The 23,740-nt window shown below is 37.9% G+C and overlaps 1 protein-coding gene across 1 annotated transcript; it reads left to right on the top strand.

Moving 5' to 3' along the window:
- Positions 1-3,370: 3,370 nt before the first annotated feature.
- Positions 3,371-23,740, top strand: SLC35D1 (solute carrier family 35 member D1). The gene is made up of 12 exons (XM_063298087.1): positions 3,371-3,585; positions 4,524-4,557; positions 4,646-4,732; positions 5,792-5,859; positions 9,522-9,593; positions 10,166-10,234; positions 11,133-11,235; positions 12,794-12,886; positions 19,148-19,215; positions 20,072-20,150; positions 20,700-20,782; positions 22,305-23,740. The coding sequence occupies exons 1-12, from the start codon at positions 3,371-3,373 to the stop codon at positions 22,411-22,413; spliced, it is 1,080 nt and encodes a 359-aa protein (XP_063154157.1). The 3' UTR covers positions 22,414-23,740.

The raw sequence follows: 23,740 nt of genomic DNA, 5'->3' as shown, positions 1-23,740 counted from the left end.
GAAGCTGCTTTTAGTGATGGTAGAATGGCAGGAATAGCCCCCGTACACTGTATCCATGCCCTCCCCCGTCTAATCCTGCCTCCATGCACAAGCTTGTAACACCTTTTAATTGCTTTAAATTTGTTTCTGTTTCCTCACTTATAACTGGGATGTTTTTTTTTAATCAACAGCTGGCTTGTTTTCAAAGTTTTTCAACACTGTTGAAATTCTTTTTAATGTTTTATGGGTCTTATTACATTTGATGGGGAGGTATTATTTCTTTATTGAATTTATCCTTCTCTTTTCCATCAAAGAATACAGTACTGTTCAAAATGGCTACTGTACTAATGTTAAAAATAATAGAAACACTTCTATTATAACTCCATTAAAACCACATTCATTCAAGCAACCTGCAGGAAGCTGATATAACAGCCAGCCCAAAAGCACCCTTGGAAAAATAATGAAGATCCAGCAAACACTTGTAACTGTTTTGTTTTTTGGCTGAATAGGATGAAAATAGAAGAGATGGGAGATCCTTTAGAGCACCTTAATTCTGTCAAGTTTCAGCTGTATATCTTTAAAAGTTTTACTACAATAAAATTCCCCCTGAAAATGCCTACCAAAGAGCCAATACAGAAATTGGGCTGAAGCAATGCAGAAAGTCTCCTTTTATCTTTTGGAAGATAAAACCACTTTCAAAAATGTCTTAAAAAGGAAGCTGTTATTCATGTTTTTCTGGGGTGCCAGATTTGGCCTGACCCTGAAGACTGCCTTCTAACTTGCTCTAGTGGGATGGTGTAGCTTTGCTGTCTCTGATCACAGGGTTTTCTGGAGTGCCAGGAGATTGGCAAGCTTGGCCATCCTGGGAAGGTCCCCTCCATCACCAATATGCCAGGCTGGACAGAGAACACTGGCAAATTTTGGCGTCTTCAAGGCAGGGTTTGTGTCAAACTGTGACTTGCTGGGAATGTTCAGTCAGCAGAGGCAGTGCAAGTAAGCTGGTATGGTGAGATATAATGCTACATAGATGGGAAGCCCAGGGCACACTGAAAGAGGCTGGCACAGAGCAAATGGCATTTGTAGGCTTAACACTCCCCAATCTTAAAAACAGTAGTGCTTGGTTCAGTGCCTGTGTTATCCTGGCCCCTATTCACTCACCGTTGTGAGACTTAATCCTGTCCCAACTCTGCAGAATGTAACAGGACCAGACTGGTCAGCTGTGAACATATATTCAGTGCTGGGAGCTGAGCTGAACTTCCAGGTGTGTTGGCAGACCAGCAAGGAAGCATAACCTTTCATTAACGCAATAGAGAGCAAAATTAAGGCTTGTGCCTATCTGCATTCAAGAACAGAGAGCTGAGAATAGGAATGAAACCGCAAACAGCCTTAGCCATGCCACTCTTGAGGAGCTTTGACAGGCAGAGAATTTCAGTTAGATGTTTGGCCAGTTACGCATATCAATGCCAGAGAGCCCATCACACCATTCAACCTCCCCTCCTCATGTTTTCTACCTCTAGAATTGCAATATTGTCTAAATGTAAGAACTCCAAAGCAGCAGCAAACTGTTGAATCTATGCAGTGCTATGCTTCACAGTTATCTGATTCAACTGGCTGCACTGAAACAGGTATCTGCTTTGAATTTTTGTACAGAACTTGTCTCAAGTAATTGGGGTGATGTGGTGGGCAGGCATGCTCAGAACCCATTTTTGATGCCTGCAGATGGGTGGATGTCAAAAATTCAAAATGGCAGCCATAACCACATGATTGAAGCCCCACCCCTTTTATGTGTGTCATGATCCACATCTAAGGGGATAGGGCTTTGGTCACATGGTTGTGGCTTGAATTTTTGGCACCCCTCTGTGTGGACACCCCTGCCCGCAGGAAATGAAGTAGATCACCAGTACTTAGCTGCTCCCTCTCACATTATTAACTGTGAGGTAATTGGCTCTGAGTCAAATGGTAAAACATGCATATACAGGTAGTCCTCACTTAATGACAGTAATTGGGACCAGAATTTCCATCGCTAAGCAACATGGTCGTAAAGTGTGATGTCATGTGATTGCATCACTTAGCAACAGAAATTCCAGCACTTCTAGTTACTGTTATGTGAATCACCATGGGTCATTAAGCAAGGACGTCACATGATCTCCCTTTGCAACCTCCTGCTTGGCTTCCCCATTGACTTTGCTTGTAGGAAGCTGGCATAAGTACCATTCTTTCAGTGCCATTTTAAGTTCAAACAGTTGCTGAATGAGCGGTAGCTAAAGGACAACCACCTGTATAGTGAAGCATATCCACTGTCTTCTTCATATCCCCAGCAATTATTCTGCGTGGCATGGAAAGAGGGACAATTTTAGTTGAAAAGGATTTTGATTACTTATTAAACCATAGGCTATGGTGGGGGGGGGGAGGAGGGAGAGATTGAGAATAGCAAACAACCAAGAAAGAAAATATATATGCATTTTTTTTTCTGGTGTAACTTTCCTGTTTGCAGAAGAATATTCCTCCAAAGGACTGCATTCCTTCTGCATTGCCTTCCCTTCATCCTCTTACTTTTCTGGCAATGGGATGCTGGGACAGAAAAATTTCCATTCAGTGGATTGTTTGCGGAGTGGCAAAATGTTTCTTATGGATGCTTGACTCAGTTTTTTTTTTCTCTGCACATCTGAGGATTCTGAATGGCTCATTCAGGGAAAAATGTATCCTGGTTTTTAATGTACAGTACTTTGCATAGCCAATTTGTACTCACCTCTGCTTACTTGTCTATGGAATGCGAGTTGGGTAAGCTGAGCTGGATCAGTGAAATTTGAACCCAAAGAAATCTTTAGGTGTGCAGGTTACCCTCCTCCTCCTCCGCACTTCTGCTCTTATGGCTGCCTGCCTGAATTCACTTTTCATTGTAAGGCAATTTGTGTTCTTCAATTGACTGGATTAAAAAAAAAATCCAGGTCGAAGCATTGTTTTTATACACCATCTTCCAAACTAGCCTTTTCGGCTGCTGTGAATCCAAATCTTGCTTACCCAGACACTATTTCTCTGTTTGATTAAAGAGTGGGTCATTAATAAGCATTACTTAAATATTCTTAGGAACCTTAAAAGAGGACGGTGGGAAATAATAAGTACATTGATTTGGCTTGCCTACTCTGACCCGTTAGCTTTGAGTATTTTCTTCTGCTGTACAAATGCCTGAAGATGATGGGGCTTGTCCAGCCTATCCGGGGAAAGCTGTCCTACAAGTAAAAAGATCTCTCCTGCAGCCGTTTCTACCCGAGAGCGCAGGCCTGGCCGACCCACTTCTCGCCCCAGTGAAACTTGCTCTGAGCTCTCGCTCTTCTGGGCTTTCTCTGGCAGGCGTCCTCTGCTCCGCCCCTCTGACGTTCCGCTTGCAACTATGTCGGCGGCCGCGCGCAGACGTCAGGCAGCTGGCGTGAAAAGAGAAGCTCCCTCCGCCGCTGAAGTAGCCGCCCAAGCTGGCGGAGATGAGGAACCGGGCATGGCGGCGCCCCCGAGCCTTTCCTCCTGCCTCAAGCTGCTGGCGGCTGCTTTCTACGGTTTCAGCTCTTTCCTCATCGTGGTGGTGAATAAGAGCGTCCTCACCAGCTACGGGTAAGGGGGCGAGCTCGGGCAAAGTTGTTCGTCGCTGGCCCTGGTGGAAGTTTAGGGGCAGCCCCCCAGGGCTGCAGAATGACGCGTGCAGCAGCGGGGAGAGAGGCCGGGGAAGCCGGCGGCGGCGGCGGCTGCTGCTTGCTTGCTTGCTTGCTTGCTTGCTTGCTTGCTTGAAGCGCTGAGCTGGGGGCTGCTTTGCCTCGCCTCGAGGGCTTCTGCAAAGCCTTACGTTGCCGTCGGAGAAAGTGACGCTCTGGCAGCCTCCATGTTAAAGAAGAAGGGGAGCAATGCCTCGGGCGCTCATCTCTCCGTGTGGATACCGGCTAGAGGTTTTGTCACTGGACCGAGCCCGCCTTTAGCGCCTCCGCAGTTGAAACCACTTGTAGGTCCCTTGACTGAGAAGTTGCCCGGTGCCTCTTGTTCTCCAGGAAGCGCGGTGCCCTGGCAATGACAGGAGTCCCCTGTTATTTCTGGACCGCAGTTCTGGACCCGTGTAGCTAGCTAGTATCAGCCCCACTGACTTCCTGATTGTTCGGGGTTGTGCTTGCCCTGCGATTCACCACCCTGTTTTAAACATTCCTTGGAAACCTTCCTTCCTTCAATGTTACATGTTTTTAATTTGTCTCCATAGGTGGCCTGTGGTTTTCCTCGTTGTTGATCATTCTGTGTGCATGGACGTTAACGTGCTTCTGGAATAGGTGCACTATAAGAAGTGCATCTGTGCAGATACAGTTGGACATGTTAGGACCAGGTCTGCAAGGGCGTTGGTTGCAAGGGCACAGAATATGAAATGTGTCTAGTGTTACAGAATTGTTTTAATTGAGGATAAAGATAGAGGCAGGCTATTTTTCCTGCCACTGGCTAGCATTCTCTGTTGTGCTGGATTTGTCAAAGTTCAGGCTGCCCAGTACAGTTTAACATGTTTGTGTTTATTACAGATTTCCTTCCTCACTGTGTGTGGGACTAGGCCAGGTTAGTTGAAGTCTGTGTTTCAGATTTCTAATAGGGTGGGCAGGGAGAATTGGAGACAAACTAGTGATTTCTCTTCCTTCTTTCACAGATGCTGGCTACTGTAGTTGTCCTTTGGGTGGGAAAGGCACTCAGGGTGGTGAAGTTTCCAGATTTTGACAGACATATACCTCGAAAGGTACAGTGTATTTCTTCTCTCTCATCCCTCTCTCCCAAAACTAATAATGAATTACTGGAATGGAAGTAATAAAGAATTTTTTCATTAAGGTAAATACTGTTTGGTGTTTCTGACAGAACACACTTTAAAATGTGTAAACGTGCTGTTAGTTAATATGAGGAATTCTGGCTTCTTTTTCGTGTGGAATTATTCTCCTAATATAGATAGATGCTAAACAAGTATTTGGTATGCAGTTGGCACCTTTCCTAAGAGAGGACTGAGACTCAGTGGCCCATTTTCTATACTTCCAAAAAAGCTTATGGAGGAGTACAGATATTCTTCGAAAATAAATGCTTTGCAGCATACTAGGTCCTTGTGGTTTCCATGCAGGCTGCTATTGCCTCTTCCTGAGGTTTGTCCTTTAGAAATACAGTCAGTTAAATGAAAAAGGACTTACTTCCAGTTAGTATTCTCATAAAGTACAATCCTCTGTATGCCTGGAATAAATATATTCCTATTTCTGAGCAAACCTTGGTATGATTTTACTTTGTATAACTGAAAAGTTTATTTTTGTAGGTCCCCCCCAATTACGAGTTTTGAGGCCATTATGTAACTTGCTTATTAAAAGCAACTTATTTAGCAGACCATGGTATTAAAAGAGTGGCTGTTTTCTGTATTTATACCAATGTCATGCCATAGATTCTTAGTGTGCTACTAATGTACACATATGAACAAGTGACTTGATTTAAACGTGACTTCAGTTTATGAGTACATTGTCTTTACGTGCCCAACCTGACTTGAAATAATAGATGTTCTGTTAATGGCTTTATAAATGAACATAGTCTTGAGAAAAAGAAGGATGTACGTGCTTGTGTTGTAAACTGGATTTCAAAATCATATTTATCTGATGTGCTAAAGCCGTTAAGCCACAGTTAAACATCACTGGGCTTTTATCCTAAGGCTTGCCCTGTGGTGTGCCTGATGAAAGCTGTTCATTATAAAACTCATGTTTAGAATGACTAGGTCTCAAGCTGACATTACCTGTTCATTGTTATTTTATCCCTCTTTATAATTTTCTAGACTTTTCCACTACCTCTTCTCTATTTTGGGAACCAAATCACAGGACTGTTCAGCACAAAGAAATTGAAGTATGGATAACTTTTATATGTTTGTGAGGTTATAATTTTATTATGCTTTTATTAAAATGATGTCTCTGTATAGTGGGGGCTCTATTTAATTTGAAAGATATTATGATTACTTCAAAAGGCTAGTTGCTTTTGGAATACTAAGGTGGGTGTTTTCTAATTTAGCAAATGGAAAAGTGCTTGATAAAACTGAAGAAGAATGGAAGGGGTAATATCAGCTGGATTTCTTTATAAATTATTCTCTTCCATCTCAGTCCTGTAGTTGTTGAAGTCAGAAATAAATCCCATTATGTTTAGTAGGACTTACTTTCAAGTAAGAATGGATAGGAGCCTTCGTCTGGGAAGACACATACATGTTACAGTGCAGTCTTGCATGCCTACTCAGGAACATAAGTCCTATAAAAGTGGAAAAAATTCACACATTACAATAGAAAATGCATATTCTTAAGCAATAAATACTTCCTCTGTGACTGCATCCATACAGTTTGCTTAGCTGTGTTACTGAAAGTGGTTTGCTAGTGACTTCTTCCAGGTTATGTATTTTTAATTCCCTGCCTAGCCAGTCATCCTGGAATATCCTGGTAGTCCCCCAGCCCTGGATTAACCATTAAGCAAAATAAGTACATGCTTAGGGCACCAAGGGAAGGGGGGCACCACAGAATTTTCCTCCTAACTATTGTGCCTTTAACTCTTTCACTGCCACACTTGACTTCAATTATCAGGACTTATTGAGTCTTCGTGTCTTGTCAGTCAAGCAATGGAAGGGCTGAGGGGCACCATTGCTGGGCTGTGTTTAGGGAATCAGTTGGTCTTGACTCAGCACTGTGGTCCCCTATCCAAGCCCTAAGGAGGTTTAATCCTGCTTAGATGCTGCTACCTGGTGAAGTGTTATTAAAAACAATTAAGAGAGGTAAAACTGTGTGATTTGAGCCCCTCTTTCTGTGTGTTTGATCCATCTCCTCCCTAGCTTCTTTGGACTGCCCTGGTCAGTTTTGAGTGGCTGGAACTGGGAGATTGTCAGTGCCTTTCTGAAGGAAAGAGGAATGCCCTTTCTTGAAGAGGCCTACCATAGATCTGTCTACTGTTGGCAAAAAGAAGGTGGTGGATCCTCTGTTACAGAGGATCCTAGAAGTAATAGTTTATCTGGATTAATATCATCAGGTGTCATGCTGGGTCATATGCACTGATCACCGCGGTTGATGATCTTTGCTATGACTGTGGTAAGGGGAGGTCTCTTGGTGCTTTAAAATTTTTTGGTGGGGCTTGATTCCATTGATTATGGCAGTTTGGTGAATACCTACAAGGGTTTCAATTAGGGGGTACTGTTTTATGGTGGGTTTAATTTTACTCAAGTAGGTGGTTCAAATCAGTAATAATTGGAGAGCAGCACTCAAACCTGTAGCCATTCCACTGTGAAGTGTTGCAAGGCTCAGTGCTCTCCCTTATGTTATTCAACATCTGTATGAAGCCATGGGCAAGGTTGTGCATCACTTCAGAATTGAATGTCATCAGTATGCTGATAACACTCACTTTTACATCATTACCCTGAGTTGAGCTAGCGATGTTGTAAATACCTGAATTGGTATCTGGACCTCATTAGAATCTGGATGAGGCAGAACAAACTAAAATTAGATTGTACCAGGAGAAAGTTGTATCAGTAAACATCAAGTTGATCCATTAACAATGGACCTGATAGTCATCCCAGATGGGGTTGTGCTCCACCTGAAGATGTTGGTCTGTGAATTGGTGGTCCTCCTGGATTCAGGGCTCCTACTTAAATGGCACATGGAAGCTGTGGCCAAGAGGGCTTTTGCCCAGCTCTGGCCTTGTGTGCCAGTTGTGATTCTACCTTGACTAGGATTCCCTAACAACAGTAACTAATGGACCAAAACAACATGCGGTTGGACAAAGTAAAGATGTTCCCTGTGGTGCTGCCTTTGGAAATGACCTAGAAGCTTCAGTTAGGTCACAATGCAGCAGCCAGACTGCTGGTGAGACAATCCTACCATTAGAAAGCAATACCAATTCTGAAGTCCCTACAGTGGCTTCCTGTTAGCTTCTGGGCCCAGTTCAAAGTGCTGTTTATCACTTATGAAGCCCTGAACAGCTCACACCAGGTTGCATTAGATACCATATTGCCAGTTAACTTTGTCCCTGCTCTTTGTGTGGTCCATGGCATTTGGACAAAGTGGCAGGACTTTTCTTTGGCCTCTCCAGTATTAAGGAATGTGGGTTTTGTAAACTGAATAGTTTTATTTTCTGATTGAAGTGGCATAAAAGCACTTGTAATAAAACAAAAACATAAATATCTATGGGAGGTTGAATGGTTCCTTGTCTTCTTCTATTTAAGAAGATCATTAAAACCTTCCTGTTCCAACAAGCTTCTGGCTCCACTTGATGGTTGTGGGCACCCATCTTTGCACTCATATAATTGTCTTATGATGTTTATTTTTTATTTTTGTTTTGTCTTTTTATTGTTTTTGTTCTGTTATACCTCTCCCAGCATTTTAAGACTGGGATGGTTAAAAATAGTAAATAAATAAAATAAACACCTTAAAGCAAAGTGTCCCTTTCTACCACCACCTTAACTCCCTAGGATATTTCACTCTCCAATTTACCTTTTGTTTTTTTCTGGGTAGACTTCATAGTAGAGTACTGATCTACAGCTTCTTCCTACTTTTTTGAGAATAAATCTGGGGTCTGTTTTGCAAAGCGTAATTGAAGTGTGTGACATACTTCAAAAGCATGCAATGAGTGTTAGAATAGCCTAATCCTATATGCAACAAAAGTGTGCTTGACTGTAGCTAGATGAACCTTCCCCAGCACATGGGTGCAACTATGACTGTTGTTTCCATGACACAGCCATTCCTGCCTGCAACTCCACCCAAACACCTTGTTAGAGACATTTCTTAGGTGGAAAATAAAGTTTAGGATGGTGCTGACAAAAGACCTAAAGCAGACAATAATAATATTGTTAGAAGACTTCTGCAAAATTCTTGAAATATTAAGTAGTATTTAATTGGACTACTTCGTTAAAACAAAGACATCATCTTCAAGTCTTATACCATATTCCTAAATTTAATTACATACGTTAATGAAGCATTTTAAGAAAAAATAGTATTCAGTTACTTTTTCCCCAGTTGACAAAAACTGCTGTTCTGCCATCTTATCTCAGAAATACAATATATTACTATGTAATAAAAGATATGGCAATGTATGACCTTTAGCAAGTGGTTATGGAATATTGGTAAACATAACCTTAAGCACAGAACCTTGAGAGTTTATCTCACTTCAAGGGAATAAGATTTGGAGCAAATACATATTCCTCAATAACCTGTCCATATGCTGTTTAGTAGAAGAAACATTTGACCTACTAGGTTTCTGAGCTTCATATTTATGTGTAAAACAATCCCCCCCCCCCCAGTTTTGGGGTTATTGATGCTAGCCAAGACTTGGTAGACTCTTGGTCTTTTTTCTTGTTACTCTTTCTAGCAGTGATGGAGGTAATCTTTCCGGCTTATAAAGATTTTCTGAAACTACTACTTTTCTTTTGTGATATCTAGTGCTTATCATGGTTTATCCAGAGTAGCTTGGCATGACAGTAACTTAGAGCATCTCAGAATGATTAGCTTTATTCAAAACATTCTTTTTGTTTTCTTTCTTAGTCTGCCAATGTTTACAGTCCTGAGACGGTTTTCCATTCTGTTTACAATGTTTGCAGAAGGAATCTTACTCAAGTGAGTTAAGCAATATTTTATATATTGTTTCATGTGTTTGTGATGGGTACAGTTCTGCAAAATTTATTATACTTCTTGGTCATACTGAATCAAGCAAGAGAACTGTAAAGCATTGTGGAACAATCCATTATTTCTGTATTTTTTGCAAAGATCAGCATGGGTGTATATATTTTTTTTTCCACATTTGAAACTCCAGCAATTCTTTAATTCTGTTGAATTTTAGAGCATATTTTTGTTTGTTCTTTGTAGATAGCTGCATGTTCCTTTTTGTACAGCTGAGGGGTTAAAGATATAAATGTGGTGTTTGTAAACATGATCAGTTGCTTGCAATATCTAAGGTCTGGATCACCATTGGCTTATGCCCTCTTGTTAAGTGCAAAAAAGCAGGGGAATCTGATACTAATCTTCCCTGTCCCTGCTATAGTGACATCAAAAGGACCTATCAGTTCTGGTGGAAACCTCATCAAATTATTTTGATTTACTGAAAACTGACTCTGTGCTACAGTTTTCAAATTGGAACAGTACTGAATTTCTGAAAATTCCCTGCAGTAATGACAAAGTTTTCTTTTTAGGAAAAAATTTTCTTGGGGAATTCGGATGACAGTATTTGCGATGATAATTGGTGCATTTGTGGCTGCAAGGTATGGTTTGATTTTTTTTAATGCTTTCGTCACATTTTCATACCAAAATGCTACTGAAATAGCTTACCACCATAAGATTCTGTTTACTGGTGAAAAGAGAGTAGAAATGTAGGTTATTTCCTGTTATTGGGGAACTGAAACAGTACACAATTAATGCAAGTATACTGCTGAATTTACAACAAAAGTGGAAAGTTTCTTTCTCTGATACATAAATTCCCATGCAAGGGATTAAACAGTGGAGTTAGAAAGTATTGGGGGAGGGTATTGTCTGAAATATTTTTTTAAATTTCTGTGCAATCTAGTTGTAAGGTATTTGTAGCTTTCTGCATTTTGTTGAATATTACGTTTCATCAGCAGGATAGTTAGTAAGACATGCAGGAAGTTATAGTTCAGTAACATCTCAAGAGTTACTAGTTACCTGCCTCTTGTGTAAACTAAGGAAGTTGGCCATTTTCCTCTTTTGCTTTCAGCCACCTGCATGGTTTTCCTGTTCCATAACAAATCATGATTGTCTCATTCTATTTATTTTAACTGGGTGGTGGAATTAATAGGAATCTCTAAATCCACTTTAAATTATTTTAAACTTAGAGCAAAGCTCAGCTAGACATATTTAAATTTTTGTTGGGTGGTATGACTCACCTATTATTAAGGCAGAACAAAGATTGCACACAAAAACGGTTTGGCTATATCCCTCCTTCCTCCAGTCTCTTACAGGAGATCAGCACTGATCATATTTACATTATGTTAGAGCACTATACAGCACAGTTCATCTGCTGCCTGACCTTTTCTGGAATACCGTTTACAAAATGTGGCCCTCTTGCAAATTCTTGTAAATCATATTCCATACTGGTAAATGTTATGAATTTTCTGTAACTTAAATGTTGTCTCTTCTCCATAGTTCTGATTTGGCATTTGATCTAGAAGGTTACATTTTTATCTTGATCAATGATGTCTTGACAGCTGCAAATGGTGCTTATGTAAAACAGAAACTAGATTCAAAGGTAGGGTTCATCTCACTGATGCATGTTAAAAACATTTACTATACTGATCAGTAAAAGATAAATAAATAAGTAATTTTGGTTTTGGTGTGAGATAAGCTGTTCCACAGTAATATGATTGACCTGTTCTGTATCTAGGGATGTGCAAAACATTTCATTTTGAAATATTGCAAGCACAAAATTTCATGGAACGCCCTGCCCCAAGCTTGAAATGGTCTGTTCCGATGCTTTGGAGCATCTCAGAGTTGAAACATTTTTTTTTTTTTTATCAAGCTTGAAACAGCCTATTTTGCACTTAGGTGTTTCATGCTTGAGATGAGACATCTTGTGAAATTTCATGCTTGAAACATTTTGAAAGCTGCCATTTATAATTTGTCAAGATAGTCTTTCAGTTCCTTTTTTGTTCTAATTCCCTACGTTCTTTTACCACTTGGAACATAATATTCATTCAGACTCCTTTCATATTAGCAAGATACCCTGCTCATAGTAATTGCCATCCTGGATCAGACTGAGGTTCCTCCATTCCACCTGAACTACAGCTTAAAGCAGCCACAGTCAACTTGGCCAATGTTGAGAGATACTGGGAGATGTAATTTAGCTGTATCTAGAGTAATATGTTCCTCACTGCTGCTCTAAATCAGCGTTCTGTTTCTACCAAAGGACAGCTACAATTCTGTTTTGTCTCCTTGAGTTAAATAACATAGTCATAACACCAGAAGCATTACTGCATTCTGCAGGACAATACTACCTAACAATTTTTAGTGTGAAGCTATTTCATGCCAAGATTAAAGTGGCAGACTGCACATTTAGCTCCAGAAAACCTTGAAAATCTCCAAGTGTGGTTTTTAAGGTTAGGTAAAATGGTCAGGTGATACAAACTTGTGATAAACAACTAAACTGAGTTTCCCAAAATGCAGTGGAATACTAATGTTACCTAGATATTATATTAATTACTTGGTTATACACATATATATTTAAGGAAATGTTATATAATTAAAAGATGAATTAGTGAAAAGACTGTAACCAGTTTAAGTAACCAGTATAACTGGTTGCTTTCTGAGCATAATAAATCAAGAACTAGTTTGCCAGCTGTGAAGGTGGATGAGGGTTGATTTGATCATGTGGTTTCAGATTGTGGATTAAGGGAGTTAACTGCTTGCTATGGTTATTTGGGATAGATTTCTTGCAGGGAGGATACAGGTTGTTTCAGGGAAGTATGTAATCTAAGGACTGATTTAGGTTTATTCTACATATTTAGCAGACAACTACTAGGCAAAAACTCATCCAATTCAGAGGTTGAATATCTGTGTGTAATGTTTTTTAAAGTAGGCACTAATCTGCAGAAAATATAAATTATGAATTATGTATAGCTGCACAACATTTTCTGTCACAGTCTTGATTGGTGCTAGAGTATGAACCTGGTTTGTGTCTAAGGATATGGGAAAGAAAAAATAATAGTATTTGAAGGGAATAACTACAGTCCTGTTTGTGTAGTTTTCTGTGTAACATTTTATTTTTCATCTAAGATATATTTCTGGTTATTTTTTCCTCCCATTCCCAGGAGCTGGGAAAATATGGTCTCCTTTATTACAATGCACTATTCATGATTCTTCCTACTTTGGGCATTGCCTACTTTACAGGAGATGCACAAAAGGTAACTCTTTTTAAAAAAAAATTACAGAATGCAAGTTTTACACCAAAACTGTATACATAATTTTATGTTGTGAAATGCACTTCTACATGTCACTTGGAAATTTAGGACATAGAATATAGTTTTTCAGTATTGTTTGCTAAAATGTCTAAATGTGGCAGAGTTTGATTCTCTTCCTCTGGAGTCCTAGTTTATTTGATTTATGTGCCTCTTGTCAAAGCAGTTTACATTTTAAAAAATAAATATATCAAAATAGAAGAAAAGGGAGCATTTATCAACTACTTAATGTGGTTGCAGGTAAAGAAACACAATATGGATGGTATATATGAAAAAATTATATAAAATTCTGAGCCTGGGAAGTAGCTGGAAGGCTGCTTTCATTAGAATTGATTTCAGGGAAATTGTCCTGGGAAGCCAATACTCGAATCTTATAATCTATTTATACCATGCTGTTTGTTTTGTGCATGTTAATTGGTATTATGTTTTTTGCTAGGAGCATTGCAATAATAATGGTAGTAACTTTAAGAATCAGTGGAGTAAATGCAGTTGATCTGTTAGGTAGTAGCTGTAGCTGAGATTCAAATGAGAGAAGCTAGAAGTGCTGGTTTTGTGGATGTTGTAACTTGCACCCAAAAAGAGCAAGGCTTGAATCTGTTGGGCCTTTACAGTGCAGATTCTCCAACTTGGTGCTGTAAGCATGTACATGCTGCTTGGGAATATGGGATGATTCTTCCACAGGCTTGGTGGACACCAGGTTAGGGAAATCAATGTAGAGCATAATGGTGCAAGATACTTCAGTGGTGGCTTTGACTGTGTCAGTATGATAAATAATCTTGTCCTTATGATAAAGTGCATATTTATTTTGATATCTCACACTTCTGACAAAGATAGAAAACATGAATCTCTGTATAACAAGTAAATTATTTTTAGCTTATTATGAAGTAGTCCTCTCTAATTTTGTTAATGCACCTAATACAACAGATTCTTTATTACTTGCCTGTATACATATTTTCTAGGATAGCTTGATAGTTTAGGAATGGGTTTCATTCATGTGGAAATATGCACAAGTAGTGTTTTATTATACTTTTTAAATAAAATATTATAGTCTGACATCAAGAAAAGCAAAAGAACACAGAAAACATAAAAAACAGATCAAGTGTCAGAGACCTGATACCAACATGGATCTCATTTAAACCAAATTGATTTAACTGTCTTGTTGGGTAGATTCTTTTAATCATTTTCTTAAAAAAATGTGTCCTTATTTAATAGTACCTCAGTACGAATATTCTGGTACACAGAGATAGATGTACCATTTTTGAAGAATATAGTAAGTCCAAATGCCTTGCAGATATGCTTGTCTTAACAGGTACAAGAATTCCATTAAAGTATTTCCAGTACAATCTCTTTTATGATCTGCTCCCATGCTAAGATTAAATTTCTACCAACTACTACAAATTCTTCCATAATTTTCATGTCAGTAGAGTGCACACTCCATTGTACCATTTCTTAAGATTTCAGGAATATATTTCCTTTGTGTTAATATTTCAGTTCCTCTTTCCAGTTCTCTGCATTTACATTCCTCTCCAAATACCTCTTTGTCTTCATCCTTTTAGGAGGAAAGGTAAGGGTGTGATGGCATGTATGTAACTACTCCAACTGCAGGTCTTCCTTGTTCTCCATATACTGCTGTTAAGGTGTGCTCCTAGAATATAATTTAAATACATTATTATTTGTTTTAGTAACTCTGAGCTAGGCTTATTTTAAAAAAAATTAAATGAAATGTAAAATCTGGCATGTTTTTCCAACTTGATTTGTATTCACCTTGTCCTGCACCAAAATAAAGGGTGTAGTGTTATGTAGAAGCTTAACCAAGGCAGCCTGGTTAAATGAGTATGTATAATTTAGCTTTCCTCATCCTAGTTAAAGAATCTTTTCTGTTCCAAGAGAAGCAGCAAGAGACCTGAAGCTAGCAGGGCCAAGCAAGTTCTGAATGGCAGCCAGCCAGACTGGAGACAATACCTAATTGTTTATAGTTGTTGTCCATTGAAGAAATCTAAAGGAAGTGTTACAGGTAGGGTATTTACCCAAAATGAAGCTAATCCTGAATTTAAACCCCCAAAGGAAGAGTAGACTGAAAAAAACAACAACACATACAATTCTTACACAGCCCCCAGCTTCCCAATCTTGGCAAACCAGCTTCTCAGTTCTAGTAGAACCCAGTCCTCCCCAGTAAATGAATGTGTGTGCCTCATGTATGTATGTGCAGGCATTTGTGTATGTAAAAGTTCAGCCAGAAGTTGTAGAGAGTAAGGAAGATGACCTTGATGGCGATATGCAGAAGCCGTTGCCTAGGCAAAAGAGCTGAAGCATTTTTAAAGTCCAGAATGGCCAGATAACATTTGGAAATGGCTCAGACAGACTGCTCCCTAATTCATTGAGCTATAAGAAAGAGGAGGAGATACACTTCTGAAAACTCTGAGAATTGCAAACGATTGAAAGGATTAAAAAAAAAACCTGAACAGAGAAGAAGCTCAAAATTCAGAGGCCTGGGAAATCGCTGGCTTGTTCCTAATGAACTTATATTTAGGATTTATGTGTTAGCTTATTCTGCACTGATACGTAAGTGCGAATTATGACCTGTGAAAAGGGTGGATAATTGTATTTTCTCTTGGTGAAGTTTTTACAAGAGGGAAATATTTGTCAGTAAAATTAACAGGCTATATGTCAGTCATGAACCATTGTGGAAAACGTTAGTTATATCAGTGGAGTTCCAGTGGAGTGAATACATTTTGTTGCATGAAACCTAATTATTGCCATGATTATAAAGTTGGTAGTAGATATGTTCCTGTTTTATTTAAGTCTTATTTCCCAGCTCATCTGTGGTTATGGTCAAGAAAGGTTTTTCTACTGCTTTTTCTTTTGATACTAACAAACTTTGATGAACAGAGAAGGCACACGGTATACTCCAGAGACACTTCTTAGGCTGGTGAAATTTTGAGACCATCATTCTCCCCAAATAGATGCTAGAAGATTGTTCATTCACAAGAATGGCCACCATGGGATCTAACCAGGTACAAAGCTCTGAGATAGCAGAATATTACCTGATTGTAATGGTTGCCTATTCTAAAACACTATCAGACTCATGAACAGGAATTCAAAGATATCTGATTTATTAAAGAATAGTATGCAGGATCACAGAGAAAGCTGAGAATGAAAGCGTGCCAAATTCAAACTAAAAACCCTTGGTGCAAATGAAATCCCTCCCCCCGTAGAATCTTCTCAAGTTCACAATCCCAGGTGCTCCTAACGGTTTCTGATGGTCTGCGGGGAAAAGTCCTTGAGCAGAGAAGATAACCCAAACACATTCCATTGCACTGATTTCACATACAGAGCTTGGTACAAGGTCTCACAGCAGCTCCCTCCCAAAGAGAAACGTGCGTTAGCGCCATGGCATGTGAAACGTTACGATGTATAAACTACATTGAATCAGTGAACATGACAGATATTCTCTCCTGGAAGGGACTTCCTATTATCCCTGTTTACCTGCATTTTTTTTTCTTAGCAAATTTAGCCCTGGATTGTAGTATTTGGGATGCACTGGCATTTTGGAAATAAAGACAGTGCTAGAGCTTACCTTTGCAACATACCAGGTTACAATTTCTGAAATGTTTAAAAGTTTTTCTAAAAATAGAAACTCTGATGGGTCAAGGGATCTGTCAAAGCTTTGCTGGATACTTTTATGATTTTCTGTAAATGCATTGTTTAATAAATAGGTCTGATGCTTGGTACCAGGTTTTTATAGACACGGGCTCTATGAGATAGCCAAATATGTCTATGTATGAAATATACAAAAAGGTACATTTTAATTTTCCAGGATTTTAGCTAGTAGATAAATGGTGTGCATTAGATGAAGCTTTTTGCTGATGCTGCAGTTAGTACTCTTGATTTTTATTAGCTTTCACACTTTTTTTCCCAGTTCTGTGTTTTTCTGTGTCAAACATTTAGATTATAAAAGCATCACAGCAGTTATCCCCTCCCCCTCCACCAATTGATTGGTTTCTTTTGATTTTATGGAAGCTCACTGGGAAGTTATGCTTTATAAAGTTTTTCTTAACATACTAATATTTGGGGTTTTTCTTAATTTAGTTCTTAATACCCAAGTAATTATATTTTATTGATATGCTTTTTTTAATACCTTATTTTTCTTAAATATTATTTTATTTTCTTTCTGCCATCTTAAAGACTGCACATAAACTCTTTTTACACACTTCACATCTCTATTTTATCTTTTCCTTTGCGTCTTAATTTCCTTGATACTTTGTAATTTTGGATTTGTATAAAACATTGGATCAATGACTGTAAAAAATTGAACTCATGGGAATAAATTTCGTATTCTAAAGCATCTACTCTTTGAATCCTTCTTCTGTCTGCCTCTGTACTATGGTAGATGTGGCAAAGTGAAATGCTAATTTGCTGAGGTAATAGAATATAGACTGAGCACTTCAGACTGTAAGTTCACTGTTTGTGTGATATTCTCTGCAAGAGGAAACCTGCACTGCAAGCAAAAGTTTGGGTTAGAATTGCTCCTATAATTAGCTCTCTGTGTTTCTTCATGAAGTTTCTTAAATATGGATTGGGGGTGGGTATATAAGCTAGGTTCTAATTCTCCATTCTGCTGTATGTGAATGAATGCTGCACATAGAAAGCAAGTGGATAAGACACCCCTCTCCCCCAAATAAGAAAGATAGCAAAGGCAGAAATTCGTATTCTTTTTTTAATCTGGTCTTATTTGTAAGTAAAGCTATCTTCAGATCAGTAGACATAAAGCTGCTGTGTACAGGGCATGCAAGATTTAGGATGGATTTGGAAGAAGCCTGTGAGAAGCAGTTTAGATAGGTGACCTTGGTTGTGACCTGAAAAGTATCTTTATGGGTGGGATTTTAGGGAGGAAATACAAAATGCTCTCATCTTCCCTTCCTGTATGTGCAGTATTAACACTGGATTATATTACAGGGTTGACATAAACAAATCTCTGTTAGCCAGACTCTGTTCCGTCAACTTTTGATAGGAAGGTATTAGACTGTATTACACTGGAATGTGAAAGGGAAGAACTATTTTAAAATACATAAACAGAAACTCAAAATAATGTCCATTTGAAATAAGACGGTTGTTAGAAGAAGCAGTAAAATGTCTTTCCTATTGTGGAGATATGAATCAACCAAAAGGTGTTTGGTTCCTTGATTAGAACTTGCATTCATTCATGGAGGTAATCTTGTACTGCCTGTAACTAAACATTTTGAGTAAATTTGCCAAGACATATTGAGTAGAACTGTGGGACTTCATTGACATGCATTTCTTAGACATAACCCACTCTCTGTATTAAAGATTTCTTTGTATATCTTTAGGTATGCATTCCTTCTGCACTTGCATGCAAAGTTCCAGGTGCTCTGAACTGTCTCCTGCTGCAGATTGTATTAGTCCTTCATCAGATTTCAGTCATTACTGCTTGTAGTACTATGACTTTAATAACGGGGACTATTCAGAGTCCAGCTGCTCTTCAAAAGCTTATCCAGAAACTACTTCTAACAACTAAGGGAGTCATTTGCAAAGAAGACATAAAACATTTTAATTTATTGATAAGACCGTCTGTCAAAGTTTCATTCTAGTCCATTGAAATTCACAGATCTTTGGATGATTTGTTCTGATCTTTGCTCTGATTAGGTGTGTTCAGCATAGAGCTCTAATATAGAGGTAGCTGAAAAAGTAGTAAACTTGAATATTGTACATTAGAGATGGCCAGATAAACTGTTATGAAGGACTGTGATAAAATATACTTTGATTTTTTCATATTAACTACAACTTTATGAAGTATTTATATTTTCCTTGACAAAGGTAACATAAAAAATTCATTAGATTGATGGCCTGCACTATATCTTAGGCAGAATTTTTGCCACACTTTATGTATATTACGATACTCATTGGTAAACAAAACTACTGTAATTTATGATTGCTATTATCTCTCTTATCAACGACTCCTTTTTAACAGTAATACAGTATGGGATTTTATTTTTAAATATTATATAGCTTTCTGTTGAGATGAACAATTTTTCACTGAATAGATTCCATACAAAAGGCATTACATCAAAGCTTTGGTCTATGAATTCTGACCTCATTGTCATTTTTTCAGCTTACGTGGATGAAGTATTATGAAAAATATTCCTGATTATTTGCCTTTCTATTAATATACATACAATTTGTTTTTAGGCAATGGAATATAAAGGTTGGGCAGATACCCTCTTCCTTGCACAGTTTACACTCTCCTGTGTAATGGGGTAAGAATACTTTATTTTTGGCTTTCCCAATTTTTCTCCAAAATGCATTTACATTGCCTTTCTGGCAACCTTACTGGTCAGTGTATAGGGTTCTCTGTTATAATCAAATACAGCGGGTTAGATAACAGCATCAGAAAACAATTGTTATTTATATACATTATACACATTTCAATAGCTTTGAACTCCAACATTCTTTTAAGGTAACAAAACAGAGCAAGCCAGATTCCAATACACCCCTTGGAATGTATTCCAGATTTTTTTTATTAGAATTCTTCTGGATTAAACTAGAGTGAGATTATAAAGTTGAATGTCCCTTCCTCCTTAATGAATTTGTGTTAAGTGAATTAAGTATGCTCTCTATTTTACAAATATAAATGCCTTGCCCCATCAAGTTCAAAAGTGGGGTTTTTTTTCTTTTTGAACAGTGCCTTCAAGGACACAGCCATTCCTTCAGGGACATCACTGAGAGACAGAAAAGCTATTTGTTGTGTGTGTGTCGGGGGGGGGGGGGTTGTGTGTTAAAACTTTAGGAACAGTCTCAAAAGCAAAATGCGTGTGTTAAATCTCAAAGACTCTTTTAGGCTCTTATTTCATAATAAAAGCATGAATAATCACATCACTGAAAACTGGGAGTTTTGCTGCTGTGTCAGATCACATGTAGTGATTTGCGGGTCTGCTGGGCACCCCAAAAGAGAGTCTATGGGCTGCTCATCCAATATTGTTAAACTTTCTTGCCAGGATCTCAGGAATTAGCAGGCATCACATGGTTTCCCAGAAAGTGACTACTGATCTGTCTTCTGCCCACTTCTGCATTATATTAAATCCATTGTCAAAATGTTGTGTTGATTTTATATAGGTTTATTCTGATGTATTCAACAGTACTTTGCACTCAGTATAATTCTGCTCTTACAACTACAATAGTTGGTTGTATTAAGGTAAGCTCTTTAAGTTTATAGAACTGATAAATAGTTGTATTACCCCACCTTGCAATTTTTCTTGGAAAATAGGCACAATTCAGCCATACTGTATGAGTTTTCATATCTTTTTTGGTACATATTGTACTTCTGGTGGGAAAGAAAGTCATAGAAGATATTGTATTACTTTGGTATATAGAAAAGACTGTGTCCTGAAATGGTCTTTGTGTATGTGAGAGGGGAATGGTACGTTTTGTTTAACAAATCCAATATGTGTGGGAAAAGCTAAGCCTGACAGATGGAGGTGATGTGATAAAACTTAAAAGAATAAAGCTGTGGGATTTCATGCAATCTCTTGCAGATATTCTATTTAAATCTAATTTTTAAAGTAACCAGATCGCATCTGTCTCTTTTAATGCTGGGATAGCATCTGTATGTGATCTTTTTCCTCTGTGTTTTATAAATAATTTAAAATATTATAGCAATTTATGAACATAACATCCTTCTGTCTGAGAAGTTTACTTAAACACTGTTTAAAAAGTTAAATTCTGTTTATTTATTTACTTCCAGAATATATTAATAACTTACATAGGAATGTTCTTTGGAGGAGATTATATTTTCACATGGACAAACTTTGTAGGATTAAATATTAGGTAAGTAGAGTAAAGTATCTACCTTTTTAAAAAAATGGACAAATTATGCAAGTTTATTATGGAGTTTGTGGCCAGATGCTTATAGTAGCTTTCCTGTAGTCAGTAAGCTGGAAATAAGCCCTATGGAACTTGGAAATTTACATTTAAGGATCTGTTAAGATTTATATTATGAGGTACTTTTCATATATTGGTACATATCTTGGGAGCTGCAGATTAAAGGGTGGGGGATTTTTTTAAAAAAAATCAACATTTATGCAACAGGATAATGCAATGTATTCTGATATACTGCTATACTGCATAGCAAAGGGCAGCCCTGAATGTGTTGGAGTGCTTTGTTGTATGACAGTTGTAGGCTTTGTTTGGCTTCTGGTATTATTTAATCATTTGACTGCTCAGTTAACTATATTTGTTTTTGTTTTTAAACTGGTGTACCAGTTTTAAGTTTGCTCACACAGGAGTCTGTTTTTCCTGCTATGGGCTTTACTTACCTCAAGAAGTCTGTCTGTTAAAAAAATGATGTAATTCAAGGATATAGTGAAAAACAATTAATTGCATATATATCATTTGGGTGTAATTAATATTGTTTAAATGACTCAGTCTGACCTTATTTTAGTTAGAGTAGCAGCCTTATGAGGTCAAGCTATTTACTAAATTATTTTCTGAACAGAAGTGCAACTAAGAAATTAAAAATATATACAAAAATAAAATTAATGACTGAACTTAGGAAAATCATCATATATGTAGTTTACTTTAAATCACAATTCTGATAAAATTGCATTTTCTATGTAATCAAGTGCAAGTATTAAAATATAGATGGAAGTTTTTATTATTTTTTTCACTGGCTATTTATGGGTGGCCCTTAATGTTGTCTTCTAGTATTCACTAGGGTCTTAAATGGGAACCACTTCTACAAGAATATTGGTAGGAATAAAGCAAGTTTAAGGCATCCATAACAAGCTATGATGGGGTAAAAAATGTTACATGTGCCATAACATTGTAAAATATGTAATGTCATGATGCACATGTTGTCATCTGCCCCCCTGCAGATGCCAGTGATTTGAGGTAAGATTATTTAATACAGGAAGAGACCTTTTGTGTTTCAAAGTCATACTAGCTATTTTTAGGGGGACAGCTGGCAGCAGTTACATAAGCATACAGGTAACTCCCCAACACCCCTCTCACACATACTCACAACATGCCCACACATTCAAAACATTCTATCCATCACCATATATCCACAGTGTAGGAGGAATTAAAATAATTCCACTTTTGTTACTATGGCCCAAAGAAAATGTAGTCATTTTCAGCAGTTTCTCTAGAAGAAATGCAAATTGGACTTGCAGATTAGTTGGTGGTGTGGGATGAGGAGAGTCACAGGATACAAGGTATCTGGCTTGGGGACACAAAGACTTTAGTGGAGGCCTTGTGGGTGTCCATGGCTGCTGCAGTACTGACCACCAATTTAATATCATTTCATGAAGATGTTTTTTGTTTATTAACTCTAAATGCTAATGTTTTGCAGTATTGCTGGAAGCCTGGTATATTCATACATCACCTTTACAGAAGAACAAATGAGTAAACAGTCTGAAGCTAGCATCAAGATGGACATTAAAGGGAAAAGCTCTGTATGACAAAAGGCATACTTACCAGAGTAACTCTTGCTTTTTAACAAGATGTGCTGACAAATCAATGTAATATGCAGTCTCTTTGAATGGAATTGGATGGCTACTTTGTATTTGCACAATCTGAAGATTGTCACATTTGGAATCAATTATTTATACTGGACTGCACACATACAATGTAAAGATTGCATTTAGGCTGCAAGGAAAATATATATATCCACACCCACCCATACACACATATGCCTTGCATTTGTTTGTGCATCAAAACTACTTCAAGTGTAATAGGATTAATAATCTCAACTGCAGCAAAAATTGCATTTGATTGGTTGCAGCAAGAAAATGTATCATTGAAATCAAACAAGCCTATTGTTTAAACTCTCATGGCTTTGGCTTGTTGAACCCTCCAACTTTAACTACATTTTCCTTGAAGTCATGCAATCTGTATAAATGAAATGTAGTTCCTACATTTTGCTGCAAGAAGCTGTGTATAAGTGATAAGAGGATATTCTGAGGTGCAGTTTGTGGGAAAGGTGGACCTATACCCACAATCAACAGAAATGTTATCCAAACAAATTTGGGACTTGTTGATGTCCCGTTGATTTTTTTTTCCTGAACCTAATGAAGCACTTTTAAGTGTGTGTTACATGTTGTTTGTGTATCTTGGCCAGAATTACTATTTGTAAGGCCTCATCAACTGATCAGTAGCTGTTACAGATAAGGAGTAGATAAATGTTCTAAAGAACAAGGTTTTAAACACTGTTTCTCACAGAGAAATGAGAAGAGCAAGCTACAGTGCTAAAATAATATTTTTTTTCTTCCCAGTAGCAGGCTTCCTTTTATTTAGTTAATTTTTTTTCTATGCAATTGGTGTGGGTTTTTTTTAATATCATTGGTTTCTTTTTTAAAAGTTCATTGCTTCTTAAAAGACTATGTTATAAATGTGAGTTTGCAATTCTGTGATTTAAGTGTTTTGAAATGCACAGTTATTTCTGAAGAAAATAGTTTTGCAAACTTTTATTGAAACTTTTTGTACATAGAAAAGCATGCTGTTGGAAGTTCTTCCTCCTTATGCTCCCGGTCTGTCATTTCAGCTGTGGTTTGTCAACTCTAGTTTCCTTTTTTGAAATGGGTTCACGCATCATGCTAAACCGACAAACAGGCTCCTTTCATTTTGAAGAAAGTGAAGCTGCTGGGCATGCATGTTGATGTGGAGATAAGCAGAAGCTGTTTTCAAAGGAGCCACACAAGCCTTGCAAGTGAAACTTTTTTTTTCTGTTTGAGGTCTTCATATGTCCTCCCATGTGTTGCAAAGCAAATAAGTCAGATTCACAATGTA

Source organism: Candoia aspera, chromosome 3, assembly GCF_035149785.1.
Source record: "Candoia aspera isolate rCanAsp1 chromosome 3, rCanAsp1.hap2, whole genome shotgun sequence".
Lineage (NCBI taxonomy): Eukaryota > Metazoa > Chordata > Lepidosauria > Squamata > Boidae > Candoia > Candoia aspera.
This window is presented reverse-complemented; position numbering and strand designations above follow the sequence as displayed.